Source organism: Cherax quadricarinatus, chromosome 31 (genome assembly GCF_038502225.1).
Source record: "Cherax quadricarinatus isolate ZL_2023a chromosome 31, ASM3850222v1, whole genome shotgun sequence".
NCBI lineage: Eukaryota > Metazoa > Arthropoda > Malacostraca > Decapoda > Parastacidae > Cherax > Cherax quadricarinatus.
Genome location: NC_091322.1, coordinates 20,303,845 through 20,330,619, shown reverse-complemented (window position 1 = coordinate 20,330,619; position 26,775 = coordinate 20,303,845). Strand labels below are relative to the sequence as shown.

Here is a 26,775-nt window from a genome sequence, read left to right as displayed (position 1 = left end):
ACAGCTCTTAGCTTGCCAATAAAGCTAGGAATCCTTAACCTTGTCAAACCCTGTGTAAAAAAAAAGAGATACAGAGAGAGAGAGAGAGAGATACAGAGAGACAGACAGAGAGAGAGAGAGAGAGAGAGAGACAGACAGACAGACAGACAGACAGACAGCCAGACAGACAGACAGACAGACAGCCAGACAGCCAGGCAGCCAGACAGCCAGCCAGCCAGCCAGCCAGCCAGACAGCCAGCCAGCCAGCCAGCCAGCCAGCCAGCCAGCCAGCCAGCCAGCCAGACAGCCAGACAGCCAGACAGCCAGACAGCCAGACAGCCAGCCAGCCAGCCAGCCAGCCATCCATCCAGCCAGCCAGCCAGCCAGCCAGCCAGCCGGATACGTATTACACATTCCAGAGTTGTTTCTCTTTACTTAGAGTATAGGTTATACTACATTCTGGCAGGATGACACTACCAGTGGTATTCTCCCATTCCACGTGTCGACAATACATAAAGATAACAGTAACATATGATACTGTATGTGATGCAAAATTTTCAATACAGTTCACTACCATGTATACATTATATACAGTAAATAAATAATTAAAATATAACAATAGAAGTAAATTATGGTAAAAAGAATGAAATAATGATTGTACATTACATTACAGTACTATGTAGGTAGTTTATATAGGAAATGTTTGATATTATGCCCTACCCAGTATGTCGGCAATTTTCAAAGGTTGGACTTGCATCCATTTTGACTTACGACCGGTTGGTCGGAACCAAGCTTGGTTGTAAGTTGGATGGTACCTGTGTATGGTATAGGTAGTAAGTTACCCAATACTGCAAAGATCTTTTATGAGGATAGCGAGGCTCAGGTTAGGGTGTGTAGAAAAGAGGGAGATTATCTCTCAAAAAAAGTAGGTCTTAGATAGGGATGTGTAACATCACCATGTTGTTTAACATATTAACCCTTTCATGGTCACCAGGCCCTCTCCCAGACTTGTTCTCAGAGTCGCCCAAATTTAAAAAAAAAATTATTTTTTCTTATAAAAAGATAATCTTTTCCCAATCATAATGGCACCAAAAGTACGAAATTTGATGGAAAACTTACGGAATTATACTCTCGCGAAGTTAGCGGTCTCAACGATGTTTACGCATCGGCGATTTTGCCAATTTTGAGCTCTATTTTCGGCCAATTCCAGTGTACTAGTTGGCAAATATCATAACTATTTTGCTAGAACTCTATTTTTTCTATCGAATGAGTACAAGAAACCACCCATTTACCGATTTCAACTATCCAATAAAGTGGTCAGAATTTTGCAATTTTGCCAATTTCACACAAACTTCAAAAGATGCCAATTTTTGAATAGGGTCCAGAATAAACAAGAAAGACATTCCTGGCACTAAAATAACAAGTTCTCTGTTCGTTAGTCACATCCCCAGGCCCCTCTTATATTTCTTTGGCTTTCCACTTTCAATTTTTATTCTTACAAAAAATATAAGATTTATTGTTATGCAGACTGCTGCATTAGTGTAAAAATGGTATAAATAATATCAGCGCACTTGTGAAAGAATATTAGACTCGCCAGTTGATGTGTATTAGACACTTGGCATGATTTGTTTACTTATGAACTTTGGTAAAAATCGAACATTTCTGCTACTTTGAGCTCAATTTCAAGGTACTTTTCATTGTAAAACCAGTCAAAATCATCTCAATTTCTGTAATATGTCTTCCATTCTATAAAATGAGACCAGGAAAACTAGAATACAACAATAAATACCATACGAAAATACAGTGCAAAGTCGCTGTTTTAATCCAAAAACATGGTCAAAGTTTTTTTTTTCTCATTATGCACTGTGTGCTGCAGGATTTTTTTATACTGCACACACTGACCACATAGACCCATTCTTTCATATGTAGGCCTACCAGCTTTCTCTCACTAGATTTGAGGGCGCTAGAATTTAGGCGTACGAGTATGTCAAAAACCCTGGGGCGTAAGCCGTACTAGTACGGCCGAAACCCTGAAAGGGTTAATAGATGGGGTTGTAAAAAAGTAAATGCTAGGGGGTTGGGGAGAGGGGTGGGATTAAATTATGGGGAATCAAATACAAAACAGGAGTTGACACAGTTACTTTTTCCTTTGATACTGTGCTTTTGGGAGATTCTAAAGAAAAGCTGTGAAGTTTAGTGGACGAGTCTGGGTGTGTAAAGGTAGAAAGTTGAAAGTGAACATAGATAAGCGTAAGGTGATGAGGGTATCAAACTATTTAGATAAAGAAAAATTGCATATCACATTGGAGGGAGGGAGTATGGAAGAAGTGAATGTGTTGAGACATTTGGGAGTTGACTTGTCAGCAGATGGGTTTATGGAGGATGAGGTTAATAATAAAATTGATGAAGGAAAGAAGGCGAGTGGTGCTTTGAGGTATCTCTGGAGACAAAAAACGTTATCCATGGAGGTAAAGAAGGGAATGTACAAGAGTATAGTGGTACCAACACTCTTATATGGGTGTGAAGCATGGGTTGTAAATGCTGCAGCAAGGAAGAGGCTGAAGGCAGTAGAGATGTGTCTAAGGGCAATGTGTGGTGCAAATGCTATGCAAAGAATTCATAATGTGGAAATTAGTAGGAGGTGTGGAGTTATTAAAATTATTAGTCAGAGGGCTGAAGAGGGGTTGTTGAGGTAGTTTGGTCATTTTGAGAATATGGAACAAAGTAGAATGACTTGAAGAGCGCATCAATCTGCAAGGGAAGGAAGGCGGGGCAGGGGTCATCCTCAAAAATGTTGGAGGGAAGGGGTAAAGATTTTGCGAGTGAGGGGTTTGGACTTCCAGCAAGCATGCTTGAGTGTGTTAGATAAAAGTTAATGGAGACGAATGGTTTTTGGGACCTGACGAGCTGCTGGATTGTGATATTTTGTAAAGAGATTCAGGGAAACAAGTTAGCCAGACTTGAGTCCTGGAAGTGGGAAGTACAATGCCTGCACTTTAAAGGAGGGGTATGGGATATTGGCAGTTTGGAGTGACATCTAAACTGTCATATCTGAGCACCTCTGCAAAGACAGTGATTATGTATGAGTGATGGCAAAAGTGTTGAATGATGAAAGCCTTTTCTTTCTTCTTGTATCACCCTGCCTCGGTGGGAAACAGCCGAAGTGTTAAAAAATAAAAATTAGCCACCAAACTGTAATTTGTTTCATTCAATGAGTTTTGTACAAGAACATGAGAGATAGGTTTCAGAATACTAGGTGTGGGGAAGAAGGCTTTAAGTGCCAGAAACCAAACCTCATATTCACTGTTTAACTGGGATCACTTCCTAAGGTAAGGCACATTACACTGCCTCTTCTTGGAACTTTTCCCTTCTCCCTACATATTAAGTATGTAGAATGGGTATACTGCAAGATAATTCTATACATTCAAAACAAGTGCAGATTTTACTGACCTAGTAATAGCTCGCACTCGGAAGACTGCTTGTGGTTGGTAAAGAATGACCATCACCTTCTCTTCGCTTGTTGAAGAGTCTATCACTCCATTGAGGCTGCCAGTCACCTCTTTTTCATTGACAAAAAAACTGTATGGGGTTTGCTCCTCCTGAAATATACATTTGTATTAAATGTTTTGGGTGTACTGTAGTACAGGTGCTTCTTGACTTATGAACATGAATGATATGCTAAATAAATAATTAAATAGCTACTGTTACTGAATATGTAAATAAACAAATAATTAATGTAACTAACTAAATACCCATATTGAAACTTACAGCAGAAGATCTGGAAAACTGCCCAAAACAGCGAGAGGTCCCATGCCCACAAATTAATTTAGGACTATGGTTAATAATCATCTCATCTCTCAATAATACCCATACCCACACTATGCTAATCTCTAACCAGATCTGAAGCAACTCTCCAAAAATTTTATTACCCCTTATCTATTAACCCTTTGACTGTCAGTGTCATACATATACATCTTACGAGCCAGTGTCGGTGACATATTAATCCACCAAAATTGTAGCATCTTTGAATCAAGCGGGAGAAAGCTGGTAGGCCCACATGTGAGAGAATTGGTCTGTGTGGACAGTGTGTGTAGTATAAAAAAATACTGCAGCACACAGTGCATAATGAGAAAAGAAAAACTCAGACCATGTTTTTGGATTAAAACACCAACTTTGAGGTGCATTTTCGTATAGTATTTATAGATGTATTCTTGTTTTCTTGGTTTCGTTTGATAGAAGGGAAGACATATTACAGAAATGGAGGTGATTTTGATTGGTTTCACGATGAAAAAGATCTTGAAATTGAGCTCAAAGTAGCAGAAATGTTCAATTTTTGCCAATGTTCAAGAGTAAACAAATGACATCACCGTCCAATAAGTGTCCAACTAGCCATTCTAATACGCAGTCACGAATGGGTTGACATTATTTATACAATTATTACAATAAAGCAGTAGTCTGCATAACAGTAAATCTTTTATTCTTTGTGTGAATAAAAATTCAAAATAGGAAGCAAGAGTAATACAAGAGGGGCCTGGAGACATGACTAATGAACAGAGAAAATTTTATTTTAGTGCCAGGAATGTCTGCACTGTTCATTCTGGAACCTATTTTGACACTGGTATCTTTTTTAATTTGCATGAAGTTGGTCAAATTGCCAATTTCTGACCACTTTATTGGGTAGTTGAAATCGGTTAATGAGAGGTTTCTTGTACTCAATCGAGAGAACAAATGGATTTCTAAAGAAATAGCTATGAGTTTGGTCAACTGGAACAATGGAATTGGCTGAAAATAGAGCTCAAAGTGGGCAAAATCACCGATGTGTATATATAGCCAGGATCTCTAACCTTGCGAGAGCATAATTCCATAAGTTTTCCATCAAATTTCGTACTTTTGGCATCATTACCATTGGGAAAAGATTCTCTATCATTTCATATAAAAAACAATTTTGTTTTTAATATTTTGCGACAGACACTTCAGGATTTGGGATCAAGAAAGTCATTACAAACCTAACAATGATTTCTATTATTATTATTATTAACACATCGGCCGATTCCTACCAAGGCAGGGTGGCCCAAAAAAGAAAAACTCATCATTATTCACTCCATCATTGTCTTGCCAGAGGTGTCCTTACACTAAAATTTATAAAATTGCAACATTAACACCCCCCTTCAGAGTGCAGACACTGTACTTCCCATCTCCAGGATTTAAGTCCAGCCTGCCGGCTTCCCTGAATCCCTTAATAAATGTTACTTTGCTCACACTCCAACAGCACATAAAGCATTAAAAACCATTTGTCTCCATTCACTTCTATCAAATACACTCATGCATGCTTGCAGGAAGTCCAAGCCCCTTGCACACAAAACCTCCTTTACCCCATCCCTCCAACCTTTCCTAGGCCGACCCCTACCCCGCCTTCCCTCCACTACAGATTTATACACTCTTGAAGTCATTCTGTTACGTTCCATTCTCTCTACATGTCCGAATCACCTCAACAGCCCTTCCTCAGCCCTCTGGACAACAGTTTTGGCAATCCCGTACCTCCTCCTAACTTCCAAACTACGAATTCTCTGCATTATATTCACACCACACATTGCCCTCAGACATGACATCTCCACTGCCTCCAGCCTTCTCCTCACTGCCACATTCATCACCCATCCTTCACACCCATATAAGAGCATTGGTAAAACTATTCTCTCATACAGTCCCCTCTTTGCTTCAAAGGACAAAGTTCTTTGTCTCCACGGACTTCTATGTGCACCGCTCACCCTTTTCCCCTCATCAATTCTATGATTCACCTCATCTTTAATAGACCCATCTTCTGACACGTCCACTCCTAAATATCTGAATACATTCACCTCCTCCATACTCTCTCCCTCCAATCTGATATCCAATATTTTGTCACCTAATCGTTTTGTTATCCTCATAACCTTACTCTTTTCTATATTCACTTTTAACTTTCTTCTTTTACATACCCTACCAAATTCATCCACCAACTTCTAAAACTTTTCTTCAGAATCTCCCAAGAGCACAGTGTCATCAGCAAAAACCAACTGTGACAACTCCCACTTTGTGTTAGATTCTTTATCTTTTAACTCCACACCTCTTGCCAAGACCCTCACATTTACTTCTCTTACAACCCCATCTATAAATATATTGAACAACCACAGTGACATCACACATCCTTGTCTAAGGCCTACTTTTACTGGGAAATAATCTCCCTCACTATCCTCGTAAAAACTCTTCACTGCTCATACACCATACACCTACAACATCTACCACATTGCCCCCTATCCACCCTGCTATATGCCTTATCCAAATCTATAAATGCCAAAAAAAACTCTTTAGCCTTACCTAAAAATACCATAAATTGTACTACCTCATAAATACCATAAATTGTACTACCTCACATTAATAATAGAGTAAAATATTGAATATCTGAAATTTACTACTCTTTATCTGTCTAGACTTAAGTAGTCTTTAACCCTTAAACTATCCAAACATAGATCTACATTAGTACCGCTAGTGCTCCGAACGTAGATCTACGTTTTATTTTTCTTGCCTTCAAATTTGGCCCGATAGGCTTGAGCAGCCTATACATGAGAGAATAGGTATGCACACTCAGTGTGTGAAGTATGAAAAAAATCAGGGACACCAGGGTACTGCATGGTAGCACCCATTAATTTCAGGTCCATCTTGGGTCAACATCATGGCAAACCCAAGTGATTCACTCATGCCTAGTCGTATTAACACTCTCCTATTCGAGGGAGGTTATACAGAACATGAGTTTAGTGGATTGACACCAATATGGCCACTAATGATCAAGGAATTAGTGAAACTATTGATGATAACCCAGATGACCCTCAGCCTATCACCTACGGGGTCACCAGTGTGGACAGTGTGGCCATACCTTAGCCCAGCACCTCTGGGGTGGCTAGTGTTACAACCCAATGGCAACTACGCAAGAGGAAATTATCATTTTCCATCGGTTTTGGTGTTGGCGATAGTGAAAAGTGATATAAGTGATGATGACATCGATTTTATGCCCATAGAGGATTCGTCGAGTGACAGTGATATTCATTATTCCCCAGTGAAACGTACTTTTAGGCATAGTCGCTTACATTCAGACAGTACTCTATATGCAGTCCACAAGGGTCGTGGGAGGTCATGATCGAAAACCAGTCACTGATAGTGATAGTGATCATGAAAGAGAATATGTGACGATGGAGGAAGAGGTGGTGGTGGTGGTGGGTGGCATGGTGCCTGGGCCGCATGGCATGGTGGGTGGGCAGACAAAGGACTGCCTGGCACCTCCTCAGCCATGTGCTGGCTCCACTCCCATCCCTCCTCCTGCTCCCCCACGCCTCATGCCACAAGTCCACCCTGCACCATGTGACCGTGACTGGAAATGGACAGAAAGTACACCATTCGTGCCACATCCTTGTAATTTTGATGCCAGTGGAAGTGACATCATGCCAGAATGTCCCATCACAAATGAGTCTATAGAGTTAGACTATTTCCAACTATATTTTGATGAGCCTATAATGAACTTGATTGTTACCCAGACCAACAGTTACTATCACTATACAATGGACAACACAGAGGTTGCAGAATCATCATGGCTGTGCAGGTGGAAAAGATACAACTGTGGCTGAAATGTATTTATTCCTTGGCACTGTCATGCTTATGCCACATACATATAAGCACAACATAGCACAGTACTGGTCCACAGACCACTTAATCAGTACTCCAGTCTTCTGTGACCTCCTTCCTTGCAACAGATTCACTCTGTTGCTACAAATGTTGCACTTCTCAGACAGGAATATGCCCAACAGAAATGACCTCCTATACAAAAGCCAGGAAGTACTGATGTATCTGAAGCAAAAATTCAGTGTCCACTTTTATCCGTTCAAGACCATTGTTGTTGGAAACATAAACACATATGCAGTTTAATGTGATCCTTTATTGACAACGTTTCACCCACACAGTGGGCATTTTCAAGTCACAAACAGATCTACCTGGGGTGGAAGGTACGTGAGTATTTATAGTCAGGTTCAGAATGTTGGGGTCAGGTGGAGAATGCTGCATCTGATGATCTACCGACTGGGGTTATAGAGTCTAAAATCTTGGGTAGCTTGGCAGGGGTATTGGATAAGTTGTGAGCAGACCTTCTGCAGTGTTCTATGTTCTTATGTGGGATAGCAATGAAGAAGTTTCCTAGCAAGTGGTTCAGCTATGTTATAGAAGCCATTGTTCAGATTGAAATTGTTGGTTATAGAGATAAGTGATGATTCCAGGATTCTTCGGTATTGAGTGTTGTCTTCTGTGGCGATAAGTCTTGAGTTTCTGTAGTTAATTAAATGGTTGTGTGAATTGCAATGTTGTACACAGGCATTCCTTGTATCGTCAGTCCTGCTTGCATATTGGTGTTCTGAAATACGTGTTTGGAGGTCTCTTGATGTTTCGCCCACGTATAATTTGTTGCAGCCATTACAAGGGATTATGTATACCCCTGCAGAGGATGGAAGCTTGTCCTGTCTACTACTGGTGATGTCCTTGATGGTCGTGGTTGTGGAGGTAGATAATTGGAATGATGTATTGGAAAAGATGTTGGAAACATGTTTGGCAATGGAGTTGGTGGGGAGGACTATGTATCTCTTCTCGGCAGCGTCTTCTCTGGGCGTGTTGAAGATGTTTAATGCCTGCCATCTGTAGCCTCTGATGAAGTGACGAGGATACTGGAGTTTAGAAAATACTTGTTCAATTATAGTGCATTCTTCCTCAAGGAACTCATTGCTGCAGATTCTGAGTGTGCGCAGGAAGAAGCCTTTAATTACACCACGTTTAGTGTTGGTGTCATGGTGAGAGTAGAAGTGGAGAAGATCGTTTTGGTTGGTTGGTTTTTGATAGACTTTAAAACGAAGTTCATGGTCAGCTTTGCAGAGAAGAACATCAAGGAAAGGAAGAGTGTTGTCGACTTCTTCAAGTGTGAACTGGATTGAGGGTTCGACCTGGTTGAGCTTGTCTTGGAGAGCTTGAACACTGAAGCGCCTGGGAGTTATGAGGAGAATGTCGTCAACATAACGGAGCCAGGTGACAGTCGAAGGAATAATGGTGGAGAAACGCTCGGCTTCCAGATGTTCCATGTATAAGTTCGCCAGGACGGCACTGAGTGGCGAGCCCATGGGTAGACCAAAAGTCTGTTGAAAGAGGTGATTTTCGAAAGAGAAACACGTAAAGCCGACACATAGTTCAACGAGGTCGATGAAATCGCTGACTGGAATAGGAAGATCAAGTGAATCATCAATTTTTCTGAGCAGGAGATCTATGGCTTGTGTAGTAGGTACTTTGGTGAATAGGGAAGTTACGTCAAGGCTGGAAAGTTTCTTGTTCCTGATGTTGATATTGCGAATGCGATTGAGAAGATCACCCGAGTGTTTGAGATGTCCTGGACTGATAGTGCCCAAGAGTTTGGAGAGGTGTTTTGCGAGAATTCCTGAGAGTTGGTGGGGAGCACTGTCTATTCCCGAAGATATGGGCCTCAATGGGATACCAGGCTTGTGAGTTTTTGGTAGGCCGACGACTACAGGAACAAAATGCTCAATCTACTTAATGACCCAGATACCTACAAACCCCTCACAACTAACCAAGTGGACAACCTTACTAAAACTTTTCTTCAAAGGACTCGCCGCATTCTGAGGAACTCAGAACAAGGGAAGAAACTTCTGCACACCATACCCAGCAACCCCAGACCTGCCAGAATGTACAGCCTACCAAAAACTCACAAACATCTCAAACACTTGGGTGATCTTCTCAATCGCATTCGCATAATCAACATCAGGAACAAGAAACTTTCCAGCCTTGACCTAACTACCCTATTCACCAAAGTACCTACTACACAAGCCATAGTTCTCCTGTGCAGAAAAATTGACGATTCACTTGATCTTCCTATTCCAGCCAGTGATTTCATCGACCTCGTTGAACTATGTGTCGGCTTTACGTGTTTCTCTTTCGAAAATCACCTCTTTCAACAGACTTTTGGTCTACCCATGGGCTCGCCACTCAGTGCCGTCCTGGCGAACTTATACATGGAACATCTGGAAGCCGAGCGTTTCTCCACCATTATTCCTTCGACTGTCACCTGGCTCCGTTATGTTGACGACATTCTCCTCATAACTCCCAGGCGCTTCAATGTTCAAGCTCTCCAAGACAAGCTCAACCAGGTCGAACCCTCAATCCAGTTCACACTTGAAGAAGAAGTCGACAACACTCTTCCTTTCCTTGATGTTCTTCTCTGAAAAGCTGACCATGAACATCGTTTTAAAGTCTATCAAAAACCAACCAACCAAAACGATCTCCACTTCTACTCTCACCACGACACCAAAACTAAATGTGGTGTAATTATAGGCTTCTTCCTGCGCGCACTCAGAATCTGCAGCAATGAGTTCCTTGAGCAAGAATGCACTATAATTGAACAAGTATTTTCTAAACTCCACTATCCTCGTCACTTCATCAGAGACTGCAGACGGCGGGCATTAAACATCTTCAACACACTCAGAGAAGACACTGCCGAGAAGAGATACATAGTCCTCCCCACCAACTCCATTGCCAAACATGTTTCCAACATCTTTTCCGATACATCATTCCAAGTATCTACCTCCACAACCACGACCATCAAGGACATCACCAGTAGTAGACAGGACAAGCTTCCATCCTCTGCAGGGGTACACATAATCCCTTGTAATGACTGCAACAAATTATACGTGGGCGAAACATCAAGAGACCTCCAAACATGTATTTCAGAACACCAATATGCAAGCAGGACTGACGATACAAGGAATGCCTGTGTACAACATTGCAATTCACACAACCATTTAATTAACTACAGAAACTCAAGACTTATCGCCACAGAAGACAACACTCAATATCGAAGAATCCTGGAATCATCACTTATCTCTATAACCAACAATTTCAACCAGAACAATGGCTTCTATAACATAGATGAACCACTTGCCAAGAAACTTCTTCATCGCTATCCCACATAAGAACATAGAACACTGCAGAAGGTCTGCTCACAACTTATCCAATACCCCTGCCAAGCTACTCAAGATTTTAGACTCTATAACCCCACTCGGTAGATCATCAGATGCAGCAATCTCCACCTGACCCCAACATTCTGAACCTGACTATAAATACTCACGTACCTTCCACCCCAGGTAGATCTGTTTGTGACTTGAAAAAGCCCACTGTGTGGGCGAAACGTTGTCAATAAAGGATCACATTAAACTGCATATGTGTTTATGTTTCCAACAACAATGGTCTTGAATGGATAAAAGTGGACACTGAATTTTTGCTTCAGATACATCAGTACTTCCTGGCTTTTGTATAGGAGGTCATTTCTGTTGGGCATATTCCTGTCTGAGAAGTGCAACATTTGTAGCAACAGAGTGAATCTATTGCAAGGAAGGAGGTCACAGAAGACTGGAGTACTGATTAAGTGGTCTGTGGACCAGTACTGTGCTATGTTGTGCTTATATGTATGTGGCATAAGCATGACAGTGCCAAGGAATAAATACATTTCAGCCACAGTTGTATCTTTTCCACCTGCACAGCCATGATGATTCTGCAACCTTTGTGTTGTCCACTGTATAGTGATAGTAACTGTTGGTCTGGGTAACAATCAAGTTCATTATAGGCTCATCAAAATATAGTTGGAAATAGTCTAACTCTATAGACTCATTTGTGATGGGACATTCTGGCATGATGCCACTTCCACTGGCATCAAAATTACAAGGATGTGGCACGAATGGTGTACTTTCTGTCCATTTCCAGTCACAGTCACATGGTGCAGGGTGGACTTGTGGCATGAGGCGTGGGGAAGCAGGAGGAGGGATGGGAGTGGAGCCAGCACATGGCTGAGGAGGTGCCAGGCAGTCCTTTGTCTGCCCACCCACCATGCCATGCGGCCCAGGCACCATGCCACCCACCACCACCACCTCCTCTTCCTCCATCGTCACATATTCTCCTTCATGATCACTATCACTATCGGTGACTGTGGTTTTCGATCGTGACCTCCCACAACCCTTGCGGACTGCATATAGAATACTGTCTGAATGTAAGCGACTATGCCTAAAAGTACGTTTCACTGGGGAATAATGAATATCACTGTCACTCGACGAATCCTCTATGGGCATAAAATCGATCTCATCGTCACTAATATCACTTTTCACTTTTGTCAACACCAAAACCGTTGGAAAATGATAATTTCCTCTTGCGTAGTTGCCATTGGGTTGTAACACTAGCCACCCCAGAGGTGCTGGGCTAAGGTATGGCCACATTGTCCACACTGGTGACCCCGTAGGTGATAGGCTGAGGGTCATCTGGGTTATCATCAATAGTTTCACTAATTCCTTGATCATTAGTGGCCATATTGGTGTCAATCCACTAAACTCATGTTCTGTATAACCTCCCTTGAATAGGAGAGTGTTAATACGACGAGGCGTGAGTGAATCACTTGGGTTTGCCATGATGTTGACCCAAGATGGACCTGAAATTAACGGGTGCTACCATGCAGTACCCTGGTGTCCCTGATTTTTTTCATACTTCACACACTGAGTGTGCAGACCTATTCTCTCATGTATAGGCTGCTCAAGCCTATCGGGCCAAATTTGAAGGCAAGAAAAATAAAACGTAGATCTACGTTCGGAGCACTAGCAGTACTAATGTAGATCTATGTTTGGATAGCTTAAGGGTTAAAGACTACTTACCTGACTATAAATACTCACGTACCTTCCACCCCAGGTAGATCTGTTTGTGGCTTGAAAAAGCCCACTGTGTGGGCGAAACGTTGTCAATAAAGGATCGCATTAAACTGCATATGTGTTTATGTTTCCCTTGTGTCGGTATTTTATACCATTTATTTTCACCATTGTTGTTGACGAGTCTTTGATTCTCTTCAAGGGACGACTGTCATTCAAACAGTATGTACCAAGCAAATGTAATCACTTTGGTATAAAACTCTTAGTTATGTGTGACTGTGAGACTGGTACTTTGTTGGATGTCATTATCTACACAGGGAAAAACACACTCGATGATACCGGGCAGATGTTGGGCATTTCTGGTGATGCTGTTCACAAGATGATAGAGCCATACCTTGGCAAAGGTCATACACTGTACACAGACAACTTGTATACGTACAAGCCCTATGCTCGCTGATTTCCTCTGTGTGAAGAATACTGATATATGTGGAACAGTGAGAAGAAATAGAAACACATGTCAAGGTTTACTGGCGGTAGTGCAGTGCAAGCGACACATGTCAATGACATCATGGGACTGACGTGGCATGACAATCGGAACATGACGTTGCTGTCAACCATCCACAGAAACGAGATGGTACAAACAGACAAAATAAGAAGACACACCAATGAACGTACTGTAAAGCCAGCTGCTGTCATCAACTATACGAACAATATGCAACTAGTTGACAAGTGTGATATGATGACAGGGTTCGTTGGCTGTGTGCAAGTGGTATATAAAAGTATTTTTCCACCTTGTAGACATTGCAATGCTCAATGCCTTCAACATTTACAAAATAAAGACTAGGAAGCGACAACACTATGTGGAATTCACCCTCAGATAGTAAAAAAGTATGGTACCACACCTGCACCTGCCCCTCAACAGTGACCTGTCACCCCTCAACAACCAGAGGGGGAAGTGTCAGACTGAATAATCCCTGTCACTGTCTGATACAGATACCATCTACCCCAATGAAGAAGTATTCTCAGAAAAGATGTGTTGTGTGTGCTAACACTACAAGGTGACCCCAAGTGCGAAAAGACACACAATTCACATGTTGGCAATGTGGGGTGGCATTCTGTATGACTCCATGCTTCATGAAGTACAGTAGGGCCCCGCTTTACGGCGTTTCGCTTTATGGCGTATCACTAATATGGTCATTTCAAATTATGACCAAAACTCGATATACGGCTCCCCTCACCTGACTTTCTAATACGGTCACTGTGCCCCACCTGGTTTGTTTACATTCTCTGTAAGATCTGTAAGCACTAAGTCTCTCCATTTTGTCTGGAAACTCCAAAATTTCAAGTGTTTTTAAAAGTTATTTCATATTTTATATATACTCTGATAATTATACTTATGTATATCTGTACCTAAATAAACTTACACACTGTGCTGGCGTGCAGGTACACATTAGAATCAGTAAGAGTGTCTTATGTCTCCAGACATCATATTAGTAATGATAATAATAATCATCGAGTCTCATTTAAATGTCGTATATTACGTTAATATACACATTTTCATTAATCCATCTATGATATTTTTTCAAAATTATATAATAAACACAATGCATAACATATAAATTGATAAATACACCCCACAGTAGAATAAATAAATATAAATGTGAGATGTGGTAGCAGACGACTTGCACAAGTGACGCCATATTAGAAATGATAATAATAATAATAATAATAATCACCGAGTCTCATTAAATGTCGTATATTACGTTAATATACACATTTTCATTAATCCATCTATGATATTTTTTCAAAATTATATAATAAACACGATGCATAACATATAAATATGATAAATACACCCCACAGTAGAATAAATAAATATAAATGTGAGATGTGGTAGCAGACGACTTGCACAAGTGACGCCATATTAGAAATGATAATAATAATAATAATAATAATCACCGAGTCTCATTAAATGTCGTATATTACGTTAATATACACATTTTCATTAATCCATCCATGACATTTTTTTCAAAATTGTATAATAAACACAATAAATAACATAAAAAGATGATAAATACACCCTAGAATAGAATAAATAAACATAAATATGAGATGTGGTAGCCAGATAACTTGTACAAGTGATGGCAAGAATAACATTTTCTCTAATCTAACATGAGAGAAAATGTGTTACTGGGGGTAACTGTAGAAAATTATTCCTTTCGTATGTATGTAAGGTTTATTCAGGTATACACAAATACAGTTACATAGATTATCATACATAACAACATCTGTGTAGAGAACCCAGGATAACCCAAAAAAGTCTGAGTGACTTATTACAATTGCCTTCACTCAGAGCATCATTTCTTCTCAAAATTCAAATTCAAATTCAAAGTTTATTCTCTATAAGGATTACAATGCTGAGTTTACAGAATTTGGTTATTGTGTGGTTTACATGTAGTAAAATAATAATTACAGAGTGTACCACTAGAACACCTAGCATGGCTAGGCATTTCGGGCAGACTTATATTAAATCTTAAGTTTAAAATATTACAAAATTATGAGGTATTATGGCTAAGTGACTAAATACTAGTTGTGAGTTTAGCAATGTGAATGCTTTTGTTTTGGCACTATACATAGTTTCAGTATTGGAGTATCACAGGCCAACTTATGACTAGTTAAGATTCATTATTTTGAGATTGAGATTGATATTTCTGTTTATGGTCAAATGGGTGAGTGAGTGTAAGTGTGAACCACCAGGTGGTATTCGTATTATTAGTTGACAGGGTGTATCAGGGAGATAAGATGTTTTCTGATGGTAGTTTTGAAGGTGATGAATGTGTCTGCAGTTTTGGAATTTTAAGGTAGGGTGTTCCAGATTTTAGGGCCTTTGACATACATTGAATTTTTGTAAAGGTTTAGTCGGACACGGGGAATGTCATAGAGATGTTTGTGTCTGGTGTTGTGCCTGTGGGTTCTGTCACAACTATCAAGAAAGCATTTTAGGTCAAGGTTAATATTGGAATTTAAGGTCCTGTAGATGTAGATTGCACAGTAGTAAGTGTGGATGTACTGAACAGGGAGTAAGTTTAGATCTATGAAGAGTGGGGAGGTGTGTTGCCAGGGATGGGATTTAGTGATTATTCTTACTGCAGCTTTTTGTTGGGTTATTATTGGCTTTAGGTGTTGTTACATGAGAATGGGAGTGTTCTTCTTTATTTATTCTACCGTATCAATGTAGAGACAACTTGTACACAATATAACTTGTACACAAACCAGACGTGTACACTTTTTTTGTTTACAAAACTTATGTTCACCTGGTTTGTTTACATAACTCGGCACCTGTCCTCTCTCATGCACTCATTCTTTCTCTCTCTCACTTATTCGTTTTATCTCATTCACTTACTCCTGACCCTACATTAAGACTACAAATATTTTAAGGTAAGTAATGAGTGAACTGTATATACATTTTATCGCTCTGGGATGCTTAAATGTAGTAGAATATTATGTGGCCTGGTATGATAGCCTGGCTGACTACCATACATACCACACTTGATTTCTTACAATAAATACTACTCATCTCACCCTAGATTAAGACTACAAATATTTTAAGGTAAGTAATGAGTAAACTGTATATGAATTTTATCACTCTAGGATGCTTAAATGTAATAGAATATTATGTGGCCTGGTATGATAGCCTGGCTGACTATCATACATACCACACTTGATTTCTTACAATAAATACTGCTGGTCTCACCCTAGATTAAGACTATAAATATTTTAAGGTAAGTAATGAGTGCACTATGTGTGTATTGTACTTTTTTATTGCTTTTTGATGCCTGGTTCTATTGCTAACTTAATATATGTTAGCATAAACTTGTTATCTAGTATTTATATGAATTTATAAGTGAAAAAAAAAGGATGTTCCACTTTACGGCAGTTTCCACTTTACGGCGGTAGCCTGGAACCTAACCTGCCATATAAGTGGGGCCCTACTGTATCATACAATGGTGGAGTTCTAGAAACATAAAAGGGACCTGTAAATATTTTGTACATACAGTGGACCCTCGACTAACGCTATTAATCCGTTCCTGAGAGCTCATCGTTAGTCAAAATTATCATTAGTCAAGTTAATTTTCCCCATAAGAAATAATGGAAATCAAATTAATCCGTGTAGGACACCCCAAAGTATGAAAAAAAATTGTTTTTACCACATGAAATATTAATTTTAATACACACAAACTGAAGAAGACATGCACAGTTACATGACACTTACCTGTATTGAAGATCTGGTGATGATTGCTGGGATGGGAGGAGAGGAGAGTGTTGATGGTCTTAGTGTTTAGAAGGGGAATCCCCTTCCATTAGGACTTGAGGTGGCAAGTCCTTTTCCGGGGTTACTTCCCTTCCCTTTAAATCTCTCAAACCAACCTTTGCTGGCCTTAAATTCACTCACATCACCACTAGTTGCTGGCATTTTTTTAATTAAATCGCCATGCAACTTCCTAGCCTTTTCACATATGATGCTGCAGTTAGAATGATAACAAATTCTCACTACAGGCAACACACTCCACCAATATTCAAAACACTCAACCTACTCACCATACAAAACATCCATACTTATTATTGCACCTATTACATACATAGAACACTTAACTCTGATATTAACCCTCCCCTCAAACATCTCCTTGCCAACCTCAACAGAACACATGACCATAACACAAGGCACAGATCACTCTTTGATGTTCCTCGTGTCCATCTCACGCTATGCAAAAACTCAATGCACATAAAAGGCCTTAAAATCTGGAATTCATTACCTGTAAATATAAAAGAAACACTACCTGTTTATAAATTCAAGTCTCTTCTCAAAGTTCACTTACTCACTCAAAACCAAATAAATACTGAATAACTGAACCTTATAAATTGTATATCCAAAATGTTACTCACAATTATATCACATAAATGTTAAACCTAGGACCCAATCTAACTTTGTTATTTTTTTAAATACACTACCTAACAGAATACTCCATTCTACTGAATGAACAGCAATGCATGCAACCATATGACCTGTCTTTGTAATACTCATTTGTGCTTTATAGTTATCTGTTTACAATAATGTCTTATCACTGATTTCATCATTGCTTAGTTAATCTTAAGTTAATTTTAAGCCAGCCCGTAATGCTATGCATATAAGAGGCTTTGGCATGCTGCTCTTACCTGTATTTTTTTTGTACCTCTGTATGTATGCTAAAATTTCTAAATAAATAAAAATAAATAAACAAATAAATATGATCGCTTGAGAGATGCTGTCTCCTGCTATCTGTCTTTCGTTTATCCACACCAATAACAGTCTCTCAACATCTTCGATTACTTGCGATCTCAGTTTCGAAAACATAGTTGCACCTTTGGCAAGAACAGCTTCCTTGATTGCCGTTTTCTTGCCCACAATAGTAGCGATGGTTGATTCGGGTTTTGTGTACAACCTGGCCAGCTCGGAGACACGCACTCCACTTTCATACTTAGCAATGATCTCTTTCTTCATATCCATAGTAATTCTCACCCTTTTTGCTGTAGGGTTGGCACTAGAAGCTTTCTTGGGCCCATGGTGACTTATTTTGCAGGTGCAATAACTAAAAAGGCTGTGATAATATGAAATGTTCTGATTGTATGCTTGGAAGCGACCGCGGTGGCTGGCTGGCTTGTAAACACTGGCCAGAAGTGGACGCGTCTCAGACAAAATGAATAGTGTTGGTCGAGTTTTTTAGCGCTAGTCGAGGCAAAATTTTTGTGTTAAAATGTATTGCTAGTCAGATTTATCGTTAATCGATGCCATCGTTGGTCGAGGGTCCACTGTATATATTTGTAGACAATAGCATGTGATTGAACCAGGTGTACAAATTCAGTGTGAACATGTGTGTTTGTGACAGTATGATTACTAATTCAGTATGAAATATTTGTGTCTCAACAACAACTGGCTATGAAATCAAAAGATCTGCAACAAAACATAATTATCATAACATAAAAACTATGAAAATTAAAAAAGAATTGAAAAAAAAACAATAAATCTTTAACATTTCTGCAAGTGGCAGCGCTCCACGTTGCCATCACCTGAGCATTCAGTGCCAACTTCGTAGGCTTATATCTCAGTAAGTAATGATCCTAAAAAATTTTTTTATCTTATAACGTTTAGAATACAGTGGAACCTCAAAAATCGAACGTATCACATATCGAACGTTTCGAAAATAGGACCATTTTTTTGGACAAACTGTGTCCCTATTATCGAATGCACCCCTATTTTCGGACCGCCGGGTACGGAACCTGTCTGCCGGCCCGCTCTTGTCCGCGTCCCCGCGCAGGCGCCGTGAGCAGTCTAGCTTTGTTTATGCTTGAGTGAACACTAACCTGCGCTCTCATTCACGCATTTTACAATTGTTTCGTTGTGTTTAGTCCTTGTGGGACTGTGAAATAAGCTGCCATGGGCCCAAAGAAACTTGCTAGTGGTACCCCTGTGGTAAAGAAAGGGAGAAACACCATAGATGTGAAGAAGGAAATAATACAGAAGTATGAGAGTGGTGTGAGACTTCTTGAGCTTGCCAGGATGTATGGGAAAAACAAGTGGACCATCGGTTCTATCCTGTCAAAGAAAGAACAAATCAAGGAAGCTGATGCTGCGAAAGGTGTTAATTTTTTTTTTTTTTATCACACTGGCCGATTCCCACCAAGGCAGGGTGGCCCGAAAAAGAAAAACTTTCACCATCATTCACTCCATCACTGTCTTGCCAGAAGGGTGCTTTACACTACAGTTTTTAAACTGCAACATTAACACCCCTCCTTCAGAGTGCAGGCACTGTACTTCCCATCTCCAGGACTCAAGTCCGGCCTGCCGGTTTCCCTGAACCCCTTCATAAATGTTACTTTGCTCACACTCCAACAGCACGTCAAGTATTAACCCTTTCAGGGTCCAAGGCCAAAATCTGAAGTCACGCACCAGTGTCCAAGAAATTTTGAAAAAAAAAAAAAAAATTTCTTACAGAATTAAAGAGCATATTTTTGTGAAGGTAATAAAACAAAAAAAATAAGAATCTGATCAGTACTTACCGAGATACAGTGCCAAGAAGTTTATAGAAAATGATGTGGTGGTGGCAACATCAACGAATTCCACATACGCGTATTATATTATTTTGTTGTTTTAGTTGTTTTTTCTTTTCTTTTCCAATTTTTTTCTATTCCTACTAACATTTGGGGCCTGAGAGACCAATACTGTATATAATTGATATATATAAACTCACTGTATTGAACACAATAACCGCACTAAAGTTATTATCATATTATTGCTTACCACTGTTTTTTATTACAATAAACATGCACAAATATTGTATAATACTAATGTTCTATCATATATTTACATATTTACAATCACTGGACATGGTTTTAGAACTGCTGGAGCTTGTGGAACTCCTTGAAACAAGGCACCATGCACAGAGGCACCTTACATTCCTCACACATAAACCGAGTGTCTTTGCGTCTTTGTTGCCGTCGTTTTGTTTGTGCACAGACAATGCATCTCTTCTGAGCAAATTTCTTTTGAGTTGAAGGAAGCTGTATTATGAAATGATCACCTTCTCTCCTCAAACGCTTGGGTATATCCTGAGGAATTCGAGGACCATGTTGTATTGCAGGTGTTGTTACCTGGTACTTCATTATGAGTTGTCTGACAACAGACAAACAAAATTCACCATACGGTGGTCTGTTACCAGTCTTTATTTGGTACATATTATATGCATTGAGCATTGAAATGTCCATGAGATGGAAGAAAAGTTTCATGTACCACTTGTAACTCTTACGAACACAGTCAACAAAACCAATCTGCATGTCACACTTGTCAACCAAGCGCATGTTTTGTGTATAATCAATCACTGACACTTGTTTTCGAATACGTTCATTAGTCACTCGATCAACTTTGCCACTGTCTTGCATTTCATTACGGTGAATAGTTGTCAACAATGTGACATCTCGTTTGTCATGCCACCGTAATGCCATGATGTCATTGGCAGTAAACACCTGCATGTCATCACCACAAACACCTGCGTTGAGCCTGGGCATATGTTTACGATTAGAACGCACTGTGCCACACACATCTGTCTTGTTCACTCGCATGAAATCACTGAGTAATGGGCTTGTGTACCAGTTATCGGTATATAATGTATGCCCCTTACCAAGATAAGGTGCCATCATGTTTCTCACTACGTCACCTGAGATACCCAATAACATCTTGGTATCTTTCAATGTTTTACTACCCGTGTATACAACAATATCCAACACCAGGCCACTGTCACAATCACAGAGTACAAACAGTTTTATACCAAAGTGGTTCCTCTTGCTCGGTATATACTGCTTGAATGACAGTCTACCTTTGAACAAAATCAAAGACTCGTCAATTACAAGATTCTTGAATGGATAAAAGTATATCCTGAACTTTTGTTTGAGATACATGAAAACATTTCTAATCTTGTATAACCTGTCACTTCTGTCAGGCCTGGTTTTGTCAGAGAAGTGCAACATACGTAACAGTAAGATAAACCTGTTCACTGGTATTATTTCACTGAAGACCGGGGTAGAAATTAGCCGATCTGTGGACCAGTATGCTTTTATATTATGCTTATAGACGTGAGGCATAAGCATTATTGTTGCAAAAAGCAAATACATTTCTGCAACAGTCGTCTCTTTCCACCTGTGTAGTCTTGACTGTGGTGATAAGATCGTATTTGCCATGGTGTACTGAAAATACTTATTACTTTCCCTGGCAATAATTTCCATCAATGGCTGGTCAAAGAATAATTCAAAGAATTCCAGTTCATTGGCCATGGTTCCAAGGGGACAGGTAGGTAGAATTCCACTTTGAGAGTCATCAAAGTGGTGAGGCTTGGGAAGAAAATTGGGATTTTGCTGCCAATCCCACATACGGTTTTCTGGTGGATACTGGACATCATAGGCTGGTTGTACTGGTGGTTGTGGTTGTGGCGGGCTGGTGGCTGACGCTCCGCTTTGTCCTTGAACTGACGAGTCAGCAGCATGGGTCCCCGCGTGGCACGGTGAGTCATGCATGGCGGTGCCACTACCACCACCAGCACCACTAACACCATCCACTGACTCTGTGGCTCATCCATGCCAAGTGTAGCCACATCATCCTCACTATCACTACCTAAAACGGGTGTAGGGCCATGGGATGTACTCCGGGATGTACTCCGGGATGTACTCCGGGATGTACTCCGTCCCCTGGGCACAGCATAGGGTACACTACCCGAGCGCATGTGGAGGCGAACATACCGACGCTTCACTGGTGAATATGATTCCTCACTATCACTACTCGAATGATCGTCGAGCGCAATAAAATCACAATCCACGTCAGAATCATCGTCATTACTAAAGTCAGAGGCCTGGCCACGCGAAAATATTAGTTTTCTCTTACGTTTAGGAACACCCGACCGTGAGTCACGAGTGCCCACACCAGAGGTAGAAGGTCGAGGATCGTCGGGGTTTTCTGCACTATTATCGATATCCTGGTCATTATTTTCGGTCACTAACTTATCAAAGCCGTAGAATTCGTCTTCATTTCCACTTCCATCAGTGTCAGAACTATCAGATAGGAAGAGGAGAGTCCCAATTTTCCGGGGAGTGAGAGCTGACTTGCGACGAGGCATGGTGAACAAGGGTGACTGAGCCGGCATTCCCACAATGCTATGCAGGCGCCTAGATTTTTTGTTTATGGCGCACACCCACGGCACAGACCCATTCTCTCACATGTAGGCCTATATGCACTTTTGTGCTAAATTTGATGGCACTAGAATTTTGGCGTAGATCTACGGTTTGGACACTCACCGTAAAGCCATAGATCTATGGGACGGACCCTGAAAGGGTTAAAAACCATTTGTCTCCATTCACTCCTATCAAATACGCTCACGCATGCCTGCTGGAAGTCCAAGCCCCTCGCACACAAAACCTCCTTTACCCCCTCCCTACAACCTTTCCTAGGCCGACCCCTACCCCGCCTTCCTTCCACTACAGACTGATACACTCTTGAAGTCACTCTGTTTCGCTCCATTCTCTCTACATGTCCGAACCACCTCAACAACCCTTCTTCAGCCCTCTGGACAACAGTTTTGGTAATCCTGCACCTCCTCCTAACTTCCAAACTACGAATTCTCTGCATTATATTCACACCACACATTGCCCTCAGACATGACATCTCCACTGCCTCCAGCCTTCTCGCTGCAACATTCATCACCCATGCTTCACACCCATATAAGAGCGTTGGTAAAACTATACTCTCATACATTCCCCTATTTGCCTCCAAGGACAAAGTTCTTTGTCTCCACAGACTCCTAAGTGCACAGCTCACCCTTTTCCCCTCATCAATTCTATGATTCACCTCATCTTTCATAGACCCATCCGCTGACACGTCCACTCCCAAATATCTGAATACATTCACCTCCTCCATACTCTCTCCCTCCAATCTGATATCCAATCTTTCATCACCTAATCTTTTTGTTATCCTCATAACCTTACTCTTTCCTGTATTCACTTTTAATTTTCTTCTTTTGCACACCCTACCAAATTCATCCACCAATCTCTGCAACTTCTCTTCAGAATCTCCCAAGAACACAGTGTCATCAGCAAAGAGCAACTGTGACAACTCCCACTTGTTAATACACTAACCAAAAAAAGACCACAAATAGTTGAAGAGGTTGTGAAGTTGTTGCTGGTGTGGATCAAGGATAAAGAGATTGCAGGTGATAGTGTTTCAGAGACGATTATTTGCGAAAAGGCAAGGAAGTTGCATGCCGATCTGGTACAGAAAACTCCTGGAACCAGTGCTGATAATGAATAATAAGGCCAGCAGAGGCTGGTTTGACAGATTTAAGAAGCGTAGTGGCATACACAATGTTGTAAGACATGGTGAGGGCTTTACCTGAAGTCCTCATGGAGGGGGATTCTCCTTCCAAACACTAACCCCAACTCCCTCTCTCCTCCTCCCTATCTTCCAGATGCCATTACCAATCTTCAATAAAGGTAAGTAAAAATGTTATGTTATATATATTACTATACATAATTAAAAACTATAGTATTTGTTGTATGTAAAACTGTAATTAATCTCTATAAAATATATTTTTTGTGTGAATATTTTTGGGTTTCTGGAACGGATTAATTGTATTTCCATTATTTCTTATGGGAAATATTGCTTCGAATTTCAGACTTTTCGAATTTAGAACTAGCTCCTGGAACGAATTAAGTTCAATTTTTGAGGTTCCACTGTATTCGGAGTGCTGGGCGAGTGAACACAGATCTACATTTGGACAGTTGAAGGGTTAAGTATTAGGTTAAATCTGCCCGAAATGCCTCGGCATTGTAGTGGCTTTCTTTGTACCAATCAAATTATGAAATGTAAACACACATTGTAACCTTTGCCAAGAAATAAACTTTTTTGTTGTTGTTTTATAACATGGTAGTTACGTTCCTGAAAATGGCATGTTAGCTAAATCCATGTTAGATAAACTGAAGAACTTATGAGAAAAATAGAGTTATATTCCTGGGATTCCCCAAAAATCCAAACAACTTTTTTTTTATAACACCAGATCTTACAAAAATAAAAGTGAATGTGTAATTATTGTTCATCATCGTGATATATTCTGTTGTTTTTACTGCTTAAGACTACAAGTGAAACAGAAATAATAGTATTTCTTACCTTAAATTGTGGGTGCTGGTGTTTGTCGATGATTGTGAAGAGAGTGGAGAGTTATGCTGTGGCCCTACTGGGCTGAGGTGGATGGTAGAGGTTCTGGTACTGAAGTTGATGGTTGTACTGGAGTGTGCATAAATTCTGTAATGGATTCCTGGGCTACTTTACCCTGCAGTAAAGGTATCAGCTGCTCTAGACACCATTTCAGAGAACTGCTTCTAGATTTATCAGGGTCATCTTCAGTGAAAAAGTCTAACTTTAAGAGAGTAAGTCAGTAGAGTCAAGATAGTAAGTCATGTCAGTCAGTAACTCAGTCAGTAAATCAGTCAAGTCAGTCAGTCAAGTCAGTCAGTCAAGTCAGTAAGTCAGTCAACAAAGTCATAATATAACGGAATGTGTGTGAAGCGCCAACAGCCGACCTGTCTCTCTCTGGCTCCCTGACTAGACTGACCCATGAGTGCTTATGGGCGAGGGGGTGTTTGAAATCCTGCTATGGTCAGCAGCAATATGAATACAGTCAGTGATTCATGCAGAGACGGTTGGTAGTGAGTCATCTACTGGTACACTGGTTACTGGTAACTGGTACTACTACTGAGATAAGTCAGTAAATCAGCCAGTAAGTCAGTAAGTCAGTCAAGTAAGTCTGTCAAGTAAGTCTGTCAAGTAAGTCAATATGTTCATAAGTGTCAGTAAGTCAGTCAGTGAAGTCAGTCAAATAAGTCAGTCAGTGAAGTCAGTCAGTTATTCATCACACAAACTCGTATATTTACCTCATTCTTTTTGTACAGACTGACGTTTCATTAAGGCCATAGGCTCTCTTGTCTAATATCTCTATTTTGTTCGTAACTCTAAGACCTATATGCTTATACCTTTTCTTGCCAATTTCAGCAACACTGATATGCCTACTGGGTGCCATGATTGCTTGGCAGATACAAGATATGGCAGTTAAAAGATCAAAACACAATTCGCAAACCAGTGACGGCTCGTGCATAGGCACTACAGAACTGCAGCACCCCCTATTTTCACCAACAACAGCTATCTGATGCTGTTGTAGTTAATAGCCACCCTCTCCCACCTTCAGTCACCCAAGAGACATGCATGGAGACCACCCTACAGCTTATCAAGGACCACCTTCACCTAAGCATACCCAGTGATGATACACAAATAACCCACACACAGAAGAGAGGAGCTTATGACGACGTTTCGGTCCGACTTGGACCATTTACAAAGTCATCGAAACGTCATCATAAGCTCCTCTCTTCTATATGCAGGTTATCAGTGTATCGCTCCAGTCACAGTACAGTGGACCCCCGGTTCCCGATGCTATCGGTATCCGATAAATCCGGTAGCCGATGCACTTGATCGAAAAAAATTTGCCTCACTTCCCGATACAAAATCCGGTATGCGATACGATGCATACGAGTCGTGTCCACGTGTGGCCTGAACTGCCCCGTGTGTGCCAAAGTTTACAAACCAGCCAGTGTGCGCGCATCTAAGGATACATTCGGTACATTCCATATTATCCATATTATCACTGTTTTGGTGCTTGTTTCTGCAAAATAAGTCACCATGGGCCCCAAGAAAGCTTCTAGTGCCAACCCTGTGGTAAAAAGGGTGAGAATTAGTATGGAAATTAAGAAAGATTTTGAAGGGTTTGGGGCTAACCCTGAGAGTTGAGGAATCCATTGTGCCTAATTAAAAAATTAAGGAAATGTGTGCAAAATGGGTTGAACTGCAAACCTTTATGGATGAGAATCACCTTAACACAGCTATTGCAAGCCGTGCTGGTGACTACTACAATGACAATGTTGTGGCCCATTTTAGACAAATCTTAAAGGAACGGGAGGTACAGACCTCTATGGACAGATTTGTTGTGTGACAGAGGTCCAGTGACTCTCAAGCTGGTCCTAGTGGCATTAAAAGAAGGGAAGTAACCCCGGAAAAGGACTTGTTACCTCAAGTCCTAATGGAAGGGGATTCCCCTTCTAAACACTAAGACCATCCACACACTCCCCTCCTCCCATCCTATCACTCATCAGCAGATCTTCAATAAAGGTAAGTGTCATGTAACTGTGCATGTCTTCTTCAGTTTGTGTGTATTAAAATTAATATTTCATGTGGTAAAAAAAAAAATTTTCATACTTTTGGGTGTCTTGCACAGATTAATTTGATTTCCATTATTTCTTATGGGGAAAATTGATTCGCTCTCCGATAATTTTGGTTTACGATGAGCTCTCAGGAACGGATTAATATCGTGAACCGGGGGTCCACTGTATTGTGCCTTTCTTTGTTATTTCTAGTGATGAT

General features: G+C 40.5%; 2 protein-coding genes across 5 annotated transcripts in view; both read right to left on the bottom strand.

The window, feature by feature from the left end:
* The window catches only part of Rab39 (RAS oncogene family member Rab39), a 552,594-nt gene that overhangs the window by 453,102 nt on the left and 72,717 nt on the right, over nucleotides 1-26,775 (bottom strand). The gene's annotated exons all lie outside the window — the stretch shown is intronic.
* Nucleotides 1-26,775, bottom strand: part of Nle (notchless protein homolog 1) — a 132,352-nt gene that overhangs the window by 83,818 nt on the left and 21,759 nt on the right. For both annotated transcript variants that reach the window (XM_070090236.1, XM_070090235.1), the window contains exon 4: nucleotides 3,430-3,578. In XM_070090236.1, coding sequence (XP_069946337.1) covers nucleotides 3,430-3,578 — 149 coding nt within the window. The remainder of the gene's footprint in view (nucleotides 1-3,429; nucleotides 3,579-26,775) is intronic.